This window comes from Eucyclogobius newberryi, unplaced genomic scaffold, assembly GCF_026437365.1.
Source record: "Eucyclogobius newberryi isolate DKJ021-1_F unplaced genomic scaffold, fEucNew1.0.hap1 SCAF_15, whole genome shotgun sequence".
Taxonomy (NCBI): domain Eukaryota; kingdom Metazoa; phylum Chordata; class Actinopteri; order Gobiiformes; family Gobiidae; genus Eucyclogobius; species Eucyclogobius newberryi.
The window spans coordinates 1,246,174-1,259,684 of record NW_027315779.1 but is presented as its reverse complement, the minus strand read 5'-3'; the positions used below and the strand labels follow the sequence as shown (position 1 = coordinate 1,259,684).

At 40.3% G+C, this 13,511-nt stretch overlaps 1 protein-coding gene across 1 annotated transcript in view; it reads right to left on the bottom strand.

Moving 5' to 3' along the window:
- Positions 1-13,511, bottom strand: part of gabra6b (gamma-aminobutyric acid type A receptor subunit alpha6b) — a 45,367-nt gene that overhangs the window by 19,281 nt on the left and 12,575 nt on the right. Inside the window, exon 8 of the mRNA XM_072445690.1 lies at positions 10,489-10,751. Within this exon, the coding sequence (XP_072301791.1) occupies positions 10,489-10,751 (263 nt within the window). The remainder of the gene's footprint in view (positions 1-10,488; positions 10,752-13,511) is intronic.

The window sequence follows — 13,511 nt, the reverse complement described above, 5'->3', positions numbered from 1 at the left end:
TGTACCTTATACCAGTGTATTGTACCTTATACCAGTGTATTGTACCTTATACCAGTGTATTGTACCTTATACCAGTGTACATGGAGACAGACAGGAGGCACTGGTGCGTGAAGTGTCACGGGGTGGTGTTCTTCTGAGTGACAGAATCAAGGCTGTCAATCTGTGCCATCGTCCACTCACATCAATCACTCACTAATTACACTCTACATTCGTGAACAAAGGATTTAATGTGGACGTCTACGTGAGTTGTATTGACTCTGGCTACTGTTGACACTTGAAGTGCGGAGGTCTGAATGATTTAAAAGCAGGATTGATTAAACACTTAAAAACATGTGTTTTGGACATGTAAAACATTGTTTATGAGGGTATGCCAGTTCTGTTCATTTGCAATCATATTTTATTTGTCAAACTTGTTTGTTGTTTGCTCTTTGTTTTAGAAAGAAGGAAAAACTCTGTTCTTCTAAATATGACGGGTCAGAAAGCACTCACTTCAGATTTCACAAAATTAATGCCAATGGCTTTGTATTATAAGATTTAGTTTATGGCTTTGTGTAATAAGATAAGATAAGATAGATACAGAAGAAAAGAACAAGTAATGAGTTGTTCTGTGGTATTTCACATTTACTAACTGACCCTAACAAGATCTTTGATGGACCAAAGCAAATAGGGATCTTTCCTTCATAAAAAAAAGCATTAAATATAGTACTTCTTTGTCTGTGAATGTTTTCTTTAGATCTATGAAGCATCTGGGGCCACATATTGGTTTGGAATCCTTATTTGACAAGGGCAAATAGTAGCGTCTGTAGTACGAACCGACGCCTACAAAACCATTATTTAATTTAAAGTGTGAATAACATGTTTTTTACATCTGCATTTCCTTTTTTTTCCTTTGTTGTCTTGTCTACTTCTACTTCAACAACTACAATTATTACTACTGCTACTGCCTGCATTTCTACTATATATGTCCCACTGTAGAATGTGTTTGTCATTCATACCTGGTCACATGATGTTGCACACCTACTTTGATTTACTCCTTAATCCACTGCTGCTGGATTCAACAGGCAAATGAAATACAGAAACTTGCCCATGTCACTGTAAACCGGGACGAGGGGGGCCTTTTTACTGTTCCACACCCGCAATACTATTGTGAAGAAGTTGTACTACAGAGGTCTGTCTACTGTAGTTGTACGTCTTCTGTAGTAAAACAAACACTGATCTAATAGGTTTTTGTTTGTTTTTTCATACAACTATAGAAGATGTACATCTACAGAAGACGTAAAACTACAGTAGATGTACAACTACAGAAGACGTACAACTACAGAAGACGTACAACTACAGAAGACGTACAACTACAGAAGACGTAAAACTACAGTAGATGTACAACTACAGAAGACGTACAACTACAGAAGACGTACAACTACAGTAGATGTACAACTAGAGTAGATGTGCAAATACAGAAGATGTACAACTACAGTAGATGTACAACTATAGTAGATGTAAAACTACAGTACATGTACAACTACAGTAGACGTACAACTACAGAAGACGTACAACTACAGAAGACGTACAACTACAGTGGATGTACAACTACAGAAGACGTACAACTACAGTAGATGTACAACTACAGAAGACATACAACTACAGTAGATGTACAACTACAGTAGACGTACAACTACAGAAGACATACAACTACAGTAGATGTACAACTACAGTAGATGTACAACTATAGTAGACATACAACTACAGAAGACGTACAACTACAGAAGACGTACAACTACAGAAGACATACAACTACAGTAGATGTACAACTACAGTAGATGTACAACTATAGTAGATGTACAACTATAGTAGACATACAACTACAGAAGACGTACAACTACAGAAGACGTACAACTACAGAAGACGTACAACTACAGTAGATGTACAACTACAGTAGATGTACAACTACAGTAGATGTACAACTATAGTAGACATACAACTACAGAAGACGTACAACTACAGAAGACGTACAACTACAGAAGACGTACAACTACAGTAGATGTACAACTACAGTAGATGTACAACTACAGTAGATATACAACCACAGAAGACGTAAAACTACAGTAGGTGGCGGTAAATGCACCTTTTCAGTTGGCTGCCAACCGCCATTAAAAGTAACACAACAACAACAACAACACTGATCTAAAAAAACTACTACTGTCGTACTTTTTTCAGACAAATAATATGATTTTTTTTTCAGGCCACTCAATTCCTCATTGCCCTAATTGGACTTTATTGTGTATTTTACCTTCAAAGAGCTACAACAATGGTTAGTATCTGAAGATAAACCAGGGAGAGAGCTACGCTTAACAAGAAAGTGAGTCAAGAGCCTTAGACGAGCTACTGCTAGAAGCCTATAAAATATAAAGCATAATCCATGTATTAGACATCTAAACATTTATACTGACTATAGGCATGCAAGTAGAAAAGTCACAACATTGAGTAGAAAAAGGTTCAGTTGTAGTCATTGAGTAGAGTTACAATTAATGTGAGAAGAACTCGATTACTGACCCAGTCGCGACATTTGTGAAATCAAACGTTCTGAATGATAAAGTAAAGATAATGTGACTGTTTTACATTCAAGTTTACTTTATGTCTGGCTTGGACTTAATCTTGCCTCTTAAATGATCACAATTCTATCATTTTGTCCTGGATAATCACACTGTACAAATGCTCTTGACATTCTTACATGTGAGGAGTCAAATTTGTATTATTCGGCGCGAGGGTAAGGCTCTAAAGTGACTGCTGGTCGGCTCGTGCACGGACAGTCGGGGTTGTGTGCTGAGACTAAACTCATATGCGCTTTATTGTGTTTAATGTGTTTAACCGTGTAGGAGTGTTGGAGATGAGGTTAAAGGACTGCACCAACATGGCCGCCGCAGCAGGCTGTTCTCTGTGGGCCGTGTGTGGGCGTAGAGGCTTTTTCTGCTATATTAAAGTGTCCACATGTAAATGTTTACGTGTGGGAGTCTTGAATCAAGCGAAAGGGGGGGAAATGAGAGAAAATGTATAATATTGGAATATTTCAAGCATATCCCTGTCAATTGAATCAATCTTTATGTCTTTGGAAATGGTATACCATGTAGTCTTTGGCCGATCAGTGGTACTAAGTATGTATAATATTCAGTGAAATATTCTTGGTTTATTATTGTGACATTAAGAAAAAAAATGGTTTAAGTGTCTGAGTGAATTTAGGGATGAACGTTTGATGAAAACTTTTCAAAAGACATTTGAAACATGTCCAGGATGATTATACAATTAGACCGATGAACTGCTAAAATAATTTCACAAGCATTTCCACAAATATATGGCACATTCAGTTTATCTATTTGGTAACAAAAGAAATGGAAATTTTAATTCAGTTGTGATTAATCTTGCAGTGAAATTGTGTCAAATTTACGTATTTGCTTGTATTATATTTGTATTGCATTTCAATCTAATTTCAATGTTCTATGTATGTTGTTGTTATTCATGGTTATAGGTTGTATTTATTATTTTTAGTGCATTTCTAAACTAAGTAATACTTTTTATACGATTTGTTGTTTTCCAGTCTTGTTTATAAAATGTACTCCATAAATAAAGTGGATGGTAAGATGGATAAATACTTGCAACGGCTAAATATGTTTCTTTTTTTCAGTTTATCCATCGCCTTAGAAACAAATAAATGAACAAATCTGAAATTTCTTTAAACCTGATTCAAAAGTTGGCCTGCTGTGAGTATTTACATGAACGTCTCTTGATAATACAGAGGGGGGGCGGGGCTCAAATGGTCTTACGCAAAAAAAAAGGCGATTTACTTCTCCAGAACGCGCATCATTCTGTGCTGAAAATAAAAACCCTGGTGAGTGTAATTACCAGGTCTTCAGGACAAACACTGGAAATTGGCAGAGTTTCTGATGCCAGACACCTGTGGAGGAGCCTAAAATAAAGCTCTGCGTTTCTCTGCTTTCTCTGTGCCTCCTACACACTTTTACTTTGTGTTAATCCTCACTCACTGCAACACTCCACCCACTCGGCCTCGGTAATATACTGTACGCACTGACACTACTTTTACTGTATTTACAATGGACTTTTTTACAAACCATGACAATGACTGCCCGTAAACCTGTCACAATAACACATGTTGAAGCGCGAAATGTGGCAACTGGAGCCAGACGGTATCGGAATATGGATAATATTGTGATTGTTGTCTTGCAAAATTACAATATCAAGTTTTGCTATAACAATAATTAAGACAAAAGCTGGGGGGCAAAAATCATAATAAAGGTTTTGCACAATACAGACATGTTTTATCACATCTTTAAATAATATGATCAGACTATCATAATCTAAAACATACTGAAGGGTTCATTTATATCAATACAGAATAATATTATGAAGATTTATGCCACTGACACCTGACTAAATCTGCAGTAATCCAAGTAAAACCTTTTCTAAATGAACTGGTGTGAATAAAACATGAGCTGCAACTAATCAATGCCACAATGAAACCTTTTGTACTTAGTATGTATAATAAATCCTAGATAATTAAGTACATTTTTTGATCCAACAGTCCACATGCATTCTACTCTGCAAAATGTACACTTTATACAGCATACGTTCAAACTGCTTTAGTTAGGTTGTATTGATCTGGAATTTCATTGATTTTTACAAAACTTGAAATAAGTTGTCTATGAAACAAGCGCTTAAAACAATGACACTAAATGAGAGAAAAAGTCTTATTGCACTTGGGATGAGAGTGATAATTCCTGATATTTTAACATGTTTTTTTTTAAATGAACATAAGGATAATGATTCAATTAATTTCCCGATAAAATGCATTTTGCTCTTTCTAATTAAAAGTACATAGATAACTATTGAGTCTCAGAAATATAGTTCATTTATTGAATGACAAGTAAACATTGCAATTGTCATGTCCAAATGGTTGTTGGGTTTCCACACCTGCTGAAGCTTTGATCAAATCCACTGCGCGTTGTCGTGCGGTTGTGAATCGTGACGAGCAGATGACGGCTCCCGCTGCTGCTCCATTGTTGTGTTTTTTGATGTTTTCTGTAATAAAGCCTGAGCCTCCTACATATTTGGTGAAAGCAGTGATTTGATGCATGCCTCCTACTCTCTGCAGTGTAACACAAACCACACAAACTACACAAAATACACAAACTACACAGACCCCCGTCCCTGTGGCTTCACTCAGCTGGCCTTACAGGAAACAATGTAGCTGCTTCTCTTGGAATATATCGTTTTAAGATTTAGATATTAAGATTTGATTCAGGACTAATATTGCAGATTTAAATTACATTACAAAGCAACATAGAAACAACAGCTCGAATGCAAACAGTACACGTCTTCTTCATGGAAAATTAGACGGACTGCAATTAGACAGCCCGCCCTCTGTGGTCTAATTTTGACCCTAAGAGTGATCATGTTCATCATAGAAAATTATGTGCAACTACTTTGGGCCCGTGGCAACAACCACATCGACCATTATACGCATTCAAAACACACATTATACATCCACGTTTTCAACCGCATTATAATGTCCTCTATATGATGCTAAGAAATCAGGGAAGCGTGTTTCCTAGGCAATAGTCATAAACTATATACATGATAAATCAACTATAATAAACAAACGCTCTTTTACAGTAAAAACCCGAACACTGCATCCACTCTGAGCTGTTGTGGCACTGCCTGCTCATCATAGTCCTTTAATCTATAGCTGTTACATAATGTGCAGGGCTGAGCGAGGCCGACTGAGCCACTGGCTGTCCTTCTCAGTCAATATCTGGTCATCTCACTGTCCCGGGGCAGAGATGGAGGCTACGAGGGCAGAGGGGAAGGAGGGGGGGGACTGAGGGGCTGGTGTGAGCAGGGAAATGTCCGGGTCAAAGAAACCGGGACAGTGAAAAGAGTGACGCTATCTCAAATATATATATATATATATATATATATATATACAAACACGTTGTTCCGATTTGTTGAAATGTGGTTATTTATAAATCGTAGTATCGGTATCAGTAAATATCGGTTATCAGCCTCAACAGCAAGACAAATATCGGATGCTTGTTTTAGCTCAAAAAGCACCATCCCTAGTGCATCCCTCTGAGCGGTCTGAACTTACTACACCCAGATAAACCTATATACTTCTGAGGGGATGTAATGTACACAAACTATGTAAATAGGGCACTATAACATCATCGGTTAGTGAACATGCGTCAGTCCATAGGCTTGACTTTCTGTAGGACTGGTGTGGACATGTGACCGCTGACGTTGAGCTGACCGGCACATGGGTGAGCAGAGAGCGAGCAGGGAGCGAACAGGGAGCGGGCAGGGAGCGGGCAGGGAGCGGGCAGGGAGCGAGCAGGGAGCGAGCAGAGAGCAGGGAGCGAGCAGGCAGCGAGCAGGGAGCGGGCAGGGAGCGAGCAGAGAGCGAGCAGAGAGCGAGCAGGGAGCGAGCAGAGAGCGAGCAGGGAGCGAGCAGGGAGCGAGCAGAGAGCAGGGAGCGAGCAGGGAGCGGGCAGGGAGCGGGCAGGGAGCGGGCAGGGAGCGGGCAGGGAGCGGGCAGGGAGCGAGCAGGGAGCGAGCAGAGAGCAGGGAGCGAGCAGGCAGCGAGCAGGGAGCGGGCAGGGAGCGAGCAGAGAGCGAGCAGAGAGCGAGCAGGGAGCGAGCAGGGAGCGAGCAGAGAGCAGGGAGCGAGCAGGGAGCGGGCAGGGAGCGGGCAGGGAGCGGGCAGGGAGCGGGCAGGGAGCGAGCAGGGAGCGAGCAGAGAGCAGGGAGCGAGCAGGCAGCGAGCAGGGAGCGGGCAGGGAGCGAGCAGAGAGCGAGCAGAGAGCGAGCAGGGAGCGAGCAGGGAGCGAGCAGAGAGCAGGGAGCGAGCAGAGAGCAGGGAGCGAGCAGGGAGCGGGCAGGGAGCGGGCAGGGAGCGAGCAGGGAGCGAGCAGGGAGCGAGCAGGGCTGACTGAGGTTTGGCGCGGGCTCAGATAAAACAGATGGGGGCTACAGTTTACAACACCGTCCTGTTCTTTTGGCGTCAAGCTACACAAAGAAACGCGCCACGATGTCAAACTCGTTACTGCAATTGACCCCAAAACCGTAAAACGTATGTTAAGAGCCCTGAGGGGGAAAAATGTTTATGAAGCCTCAACGTCGAAGAGAGAGGGGAGTGACCACTCTAGCGCTGCAGTGAGCGGGCAGTGACCTGTTGTACGTAGATCAAAATTCACCAGGAAACAGGAAATGACCTCTGAAATCACACCCTCTCCCGCCAAAACAAAAGCGTCTCCACCAAACCCTGAAGCCACAGCATCACAGCACATGTTAATTGGAAGCCGTATTTTATATAGCATAGCAATAAAAAGAAATACAAACACATTTACTGTGAGGCCTTGAGTACCGGTTTGCAATTGCACGCCTGTACTTTCAAAGAGAACTGCGTACTGTGCGCGTCGTGTAGACTTTGAAAGGCAGTGTTTGCGCAAGTGAAAGAGATCTATAATAAAGGATATGCGCTATATATTGTGGATCAAAAACGCAGCACGAGAATTGGCAATATGTATGCAACGTGAAACGGATAGAGACGAGTTGCAACACATACACTTGCACGTATACGCTAACTCAAAGCTCTTTTACTGCAGCAGGGGAAATCTCACAAGGGTAAAATGACGTGCTCCTCTAATTGTAACGTCGAATGGCCCCAAAGCTAGTTCACATCAACGGCGTGTACTGATGACACTGACGAAACAGTCTGATGTTCACAGTCATGTCAGTAGTACTTGCTTTGTCGGATACTTCTAAAACAACAGGACCTGAAGGAATTTAAAATCTGCTCGGAAACGCAGACGCGATTCCCTCTCCGCACCCTTGAGTCGTATTATTTTGTCACTCAAACAGGTGCTCTGCCAGCCGACTGGAAACATGCTTCTCCATAAACTTTCTCATACCCAACCCCAAGCACGTTTGAGCATTCACGTATTCTTTTTGCAATCAAAATGACAACTAAGGCGTATTATTGTTAAAAATCTGAAATCCGAGTCGACTAATCGCAATGAATTGATTCTTTGTTGCAGCTCAGCCCAACAGTTATATCAAAAAATAGAATAATGCTGTTACGTGTTCTGGATTTATTTATATATTTTTTTAAAAACATCGCGTCTTCTGCTGAACAAATAATGTCGACTCGGTTCCGTACACAGAAGCTCATCGACTGTAGACCGTTCTTTACCTCGTTAGACTAAACCAGTCCGACCTGGATGTGGAGATGTGTGACAAAGACGTGCGTATCAGCCACAGCTCCGGCTCAGTATCTGTCCATTAGTGTCCAGTGTCCACACCCAGTAAAACCTCTCTGTGTCAAACATGTCAAACCGGGATGTGTCACGGACGGTCTGCCGAGGACATGAATAATTGCATCGGGGAAAACAACAACTGCTGTTATCACTCATCAGAATAAACTGTCAGAATGCAGAGTCAAATCGGCTCCTTCAGACGCCGAGTCAAACAAAAAGATGTGATTGAATGTTGTAAACAAGGCACTACTTAAAAACAAGTTATTTTTGACCGACTGCAACCATGATTTGACTTGATACAAAGATAAATATAGATTAGGGATGGGAGTATCAATATCGAAAAATGTTGATTTTGATACTGACACTGACTGCTATGCAAATATTGATACTAATGAACTTTTTTCAGAGTTTGGCCGGGGTGCGACTTATACTCCGGAGCGACAAATATGTGATGGTATTCGTTATTTTCACACTGGCAACCACAAGAGGGCGCTCTAGGCTCTAAGTGCCGCAGAAGAAGAATCTGCACTTCCTCTTCCTCTGGAGTTTGTGGAGTTGTTTAGAAGTGACACAGAGGAAGAAGAATTCAGTGGATTTAGTGATTTCGGGTAAAACTGATGCACTTGTTATTTTAAATTGCATTTCAAGATAAAATGTCTGCGACTTGTACTCCAGTGAGACTTATATATCTTTTTTTTTTTTTTTTTTTTCTATTATGCATTTCTTGGCTGGTGCGACATATATTCTGGAGCAAAAAATAAATCAAGGTATTCATTAGAGGTCTATTTCTTCATTGTTTTGCAGCAGCAGATTGGACTGATCCATCTGTTTGTCCTTTAGAGCGTCTTTGAAACAGTTTTTAAATTCATATATTTATTGAAATGCCTCGAAAAATAACTTTAGACCAGTATCAGATATTGGTATCAGTATTGAAAAATGACCCCCAAAGTACTTTGTATTAGCAATATTATCGTATACACATCTCTGACACCCATATGACATTTTATTCATGTTATAATTGTTTTCTCTTTCCGTTTACCCACTCAAAGTTATGCAGACATGTTTGAGTAATATATTATGTTACTTCAGTCAAGACGACAATGCTCCGTTAACTATTGTGTAGCCATTTTGGAACAAATGAAAAAAAGAAAATGCTTTGCTCGCTATCATGAAACTGTCGGTCTACACAGTTAGTCCATTAGCGCGGGCACTTTGTTGTCAAGACGATGACGCACCATAAAGGGACAGAAATCAGAATGGCATTTTTCAACCCAGGAGTCTGCAAACTTTCTTTTATTGAGCGGCTTTAGATCAATATTGAAATATAAAATAAGAATCCATAGGTGTCGTTGATTTCCTAAAGTTGGACTTTAATGCGATTGATTACCTTTAGTTGGACATCTCTGGACAAAATGACCTCCAATGTCCCGGGCTTATCCCACACGCCAATGTTGCCAAGAAGTTGTAATGATCGTGATTTGACGGCAGAAATGCTCAGAACGAGTCTGGTGATGATTTATAGACTTAAAACTGTACAAAAGAGCCAAACATGAAAATTCAGAATGGGGTGTTTTTGACGCTCGCAGGGTGAAGATTTTCTGACTTGGACTCTAAGCTTAAAGCAATTTAGTTTTGATGAAGAAACAATGTTAAAAAGCTCAGCATAATATGTCTCACTTAAATAATAATGTTGCATTCTTAAAACACATTTAAACAAGGCCGTCAATCATTCGTCCTTTCATAGTCACGCTCCAGTAAATCGCCACATCTGCCCTGGGTCAGAATGACACATTTGACTGCCATTCGGTAATCGTGCCCCAGTCACTCCAACACAGTAACTTGCTAAAGGATCTCATAACAGAACAGTATGCAATGTCAGTACAGGAGGATAACTACTCTACTACAACCACAAAACACATACAATAACGACTAAAAGTGCCGTAAACTAAATAAAAAGAAACAACCAAAGCACTTCTAAAGTTCTTCAACAATTAAGGCGGAGCAATATACTGTAGCTGGCTCATACAGATCAATTCCAAATTTTGTTCATGATCATAAGTCAGAAAAGCATTTAGTCGGTGCCATTTAACACACACACACACACACACACACACACAGATCAATTCCACTGTCCTCTAAAAACGAACGATGAGCGCACTTGACTCACAGACACCTCCTCCGGCGAAGGGGACGGTCCAGCAGTCGAGGCCGCCTCCTGGGCCGCTGCCTTCAGAGCCGCCGCCTTCCTCAGCTCCCTATTGGCCTGCAACGTGGAGAAGTAGTTCACCGCCGCGAACTCGATCAGCGCCGAGAAGACGAAGGCGAAACAGACGGCGATGAACCAGTCCATGGCCGTGGCGTAGGAGACTTTGGGCAGAGAGTGGCGGGCGCTGATGCTCAAGGTGGTCATGGTCAGCACTGTGGTGATCCCTGCACAGACGAGGGGTCAAAAGAAGTAAATTACACCTGCACATTGAGAGACTGAATCATGTAATGGGTTTTATGAATTCAAATGTTACTCTTTAACCGTTTTCCAATACATTTTTATACACCGAAGATTTAAATAGTTGTAAAAGGAGAGACGCAACAAGCCCTCTCAACATACTGTATAAGCTTCACCCAGAAACATTGTCTGATCTCCACCTAAAGAGGTTTTATTATTTAATTTATATATATTTCCATAGATTTATATGGGACATTGTAACTTCAAAGGAAATTTTCTCAAAATGCTTTTTTCCTGACATATGGGACACACAGACCAGCCCTTAAAGTACCACCTACACCAAACCATATCAAGCTATTTTAAAATGCATCTATTTTCCACAAGTACTAAAAAAAAGTCATTCCCAAATTTCAATAAATATAAAATGAAAAAAATAAAATGAAGCAAGACATTTAAACATGCAATTTTAGATTTTTTTTTTTACACTTGAAATGCCCTTTTAGATGAAAACATTACATGCTGAGAATCTTGTGTTCTTTTATGAAGTAGTATCCTACAGGAGAAGTTTCAAAGGTGTATCTCTAAATGTAAGATGTTTGAATTATTCACAGCATCTCGTCGTGCCATACAAATAAAAAATGAAAAAAGAGTATGGCTTGCAACTTACTCTTTGCGCAGCATTTTAATTGACCCCAATGTATTCTCTGCATGTACCTCAATCAAAAGCACCGACTGCAACGTTTATCAACCGAGAGTATTTTCCATCTCTGGTTTACTGAATTGTAATTTTCTAAAAGCCCATATGTAAATCTTAACACGCAGAAGCCGCCTCTGTTTTTACGACACACATCTCCGTGGCAGGAACATGTGGCATTTGAGCTCGCAGTTGTGCCCAAAAGTCACTCCAGGCTTGGCTAATCTGAGACTAAGCGGCCTAACCCGTGCCCCGCGCTGGCACCGGCGTGAACAAAACACAGGGACCAACTGGACAAGCTAATATTTTCTTATCTTTCAAAACAAGCTGAAGAAGCAAATAAGGGATTTAAGGGAAAGGATTGGTCAAGTGAAATAGTTGAATTCAACATAAAGGTTCATGGAGTTTTGATAAACAGGAAGCTTCTCGTCAGGGTTACTGCAGGGCAAAGATTACACGTGGATTTATGCTCTGACCATGTACAACAGAGGAGTAATAAGGGACAGTATTGGAAGTGAAAAAATTACAGAATGTAGCGCACTTTATTCATATCACAACTATTTAAATATCACCGTTACGCAGACTACAAAATGATTTAAGACAGAACATGTTCAAATGTAGATTTTAAAACATCACATCAATCACGGTTTATGGTTAAAAATTTAATTGATTATCATGATTATTCAGTACACAATATAATCATAAAAAATGTGTAATCAAATTGCAGTTAAATGTATACTGCACTTTACTTCAAAGTAAAGCTGAATGTAAAAAGTGTGTATATCTGGCTCTTTATGTCACTTTAACTTCAATTCATCATTCAACATTTTTTTTCACAAAGTTGGTCACTAGAGAAAGATTAAATATTTATACTATTGTTTTGGTCATGGTGTCAGTAATTGTGAATAATCGTTAACTTGTGATGTTTCTTCTCACGTCAAGGTTAACCACACGGGAGTTCCACAGGGAAGCGTGTTGTCTCCAGTTCTATTTACACTCTACACAAATGATTGTAAGAATAAACACCAACCCAATCGTGTGTTGAAAAATGCAGATGACACTGTAATCTTCAGTCTGCTGCACAAAGACAGTGATCCATCTATTTATTATAAGGAGATAAATGCTTTCATTGATTGGTGTGACACAAACTCCCTGATCCTAAATGTAAGCAGGACCCAGGAGATGGTAATTGACCTGAGGCAGATGACCGACCACGATCCTTTTTAAGAACAAAGCTGTAACTCATATAAAAGTACATGGATTGCATTTTTTAAAGACGGTTAAAACTGTTCGTTGTGGCCAAAGCGGTCATGGTGATGTGTTACAGGGCCATGGTCGAGAGCGTCATCAGGTTTGGCGTGGCAGCTCTCTGACTGTTTGGATACGAAACGAACTTACACAGATTCATGACTGCGCAATGAAGGTAAGATTATGAACCACTGCAGACGATTTATGAGGGCTCTGGTGAAACGAGGCACCAATATCACGACAAACCCTCATCATCCTCTATCTTCAGAATACAATATGCTAACATGAGGAAGAAGACTCCGGATTCTCCACTGCAAATCTAACAGTTCCAACATCAATGGAACTACTAAACTCTAAATGAATTTGAACTCTAACTCTAAATGAATCTAATACGCATGACAAATGGTAAAGATGGTTTGTGCCAGAGTAAAGCAGTTAAATCAATGAGTGAGAACCAGCAGGGTAAGACTACTGTACTTGGATACCTGTTAGTTTCACGAATAAGGCCAAAATATTGTGGGTGACTCTGGGTCGAGAATAAGATGACATAAAATATGAAATGTCAAAGATTGCAACTAGAGACTAAGAAAATACCAAGGATGCGGGCCAATACTCCACTGTCAAAGAGATGATCTGTAAGAATAAAGAATGGACAACTGGACTGGCAAAGAGCTTGCACACAGAATTATCATCCAGTTTTAAAAACACATATTAGGGCTGTGTAGTCTTTTAGTTATTTAGTCAATTAATCATCAATAGCGCCATAGTCGGCCAAATTTTATATTAGCCGACTAACTTATCTTTA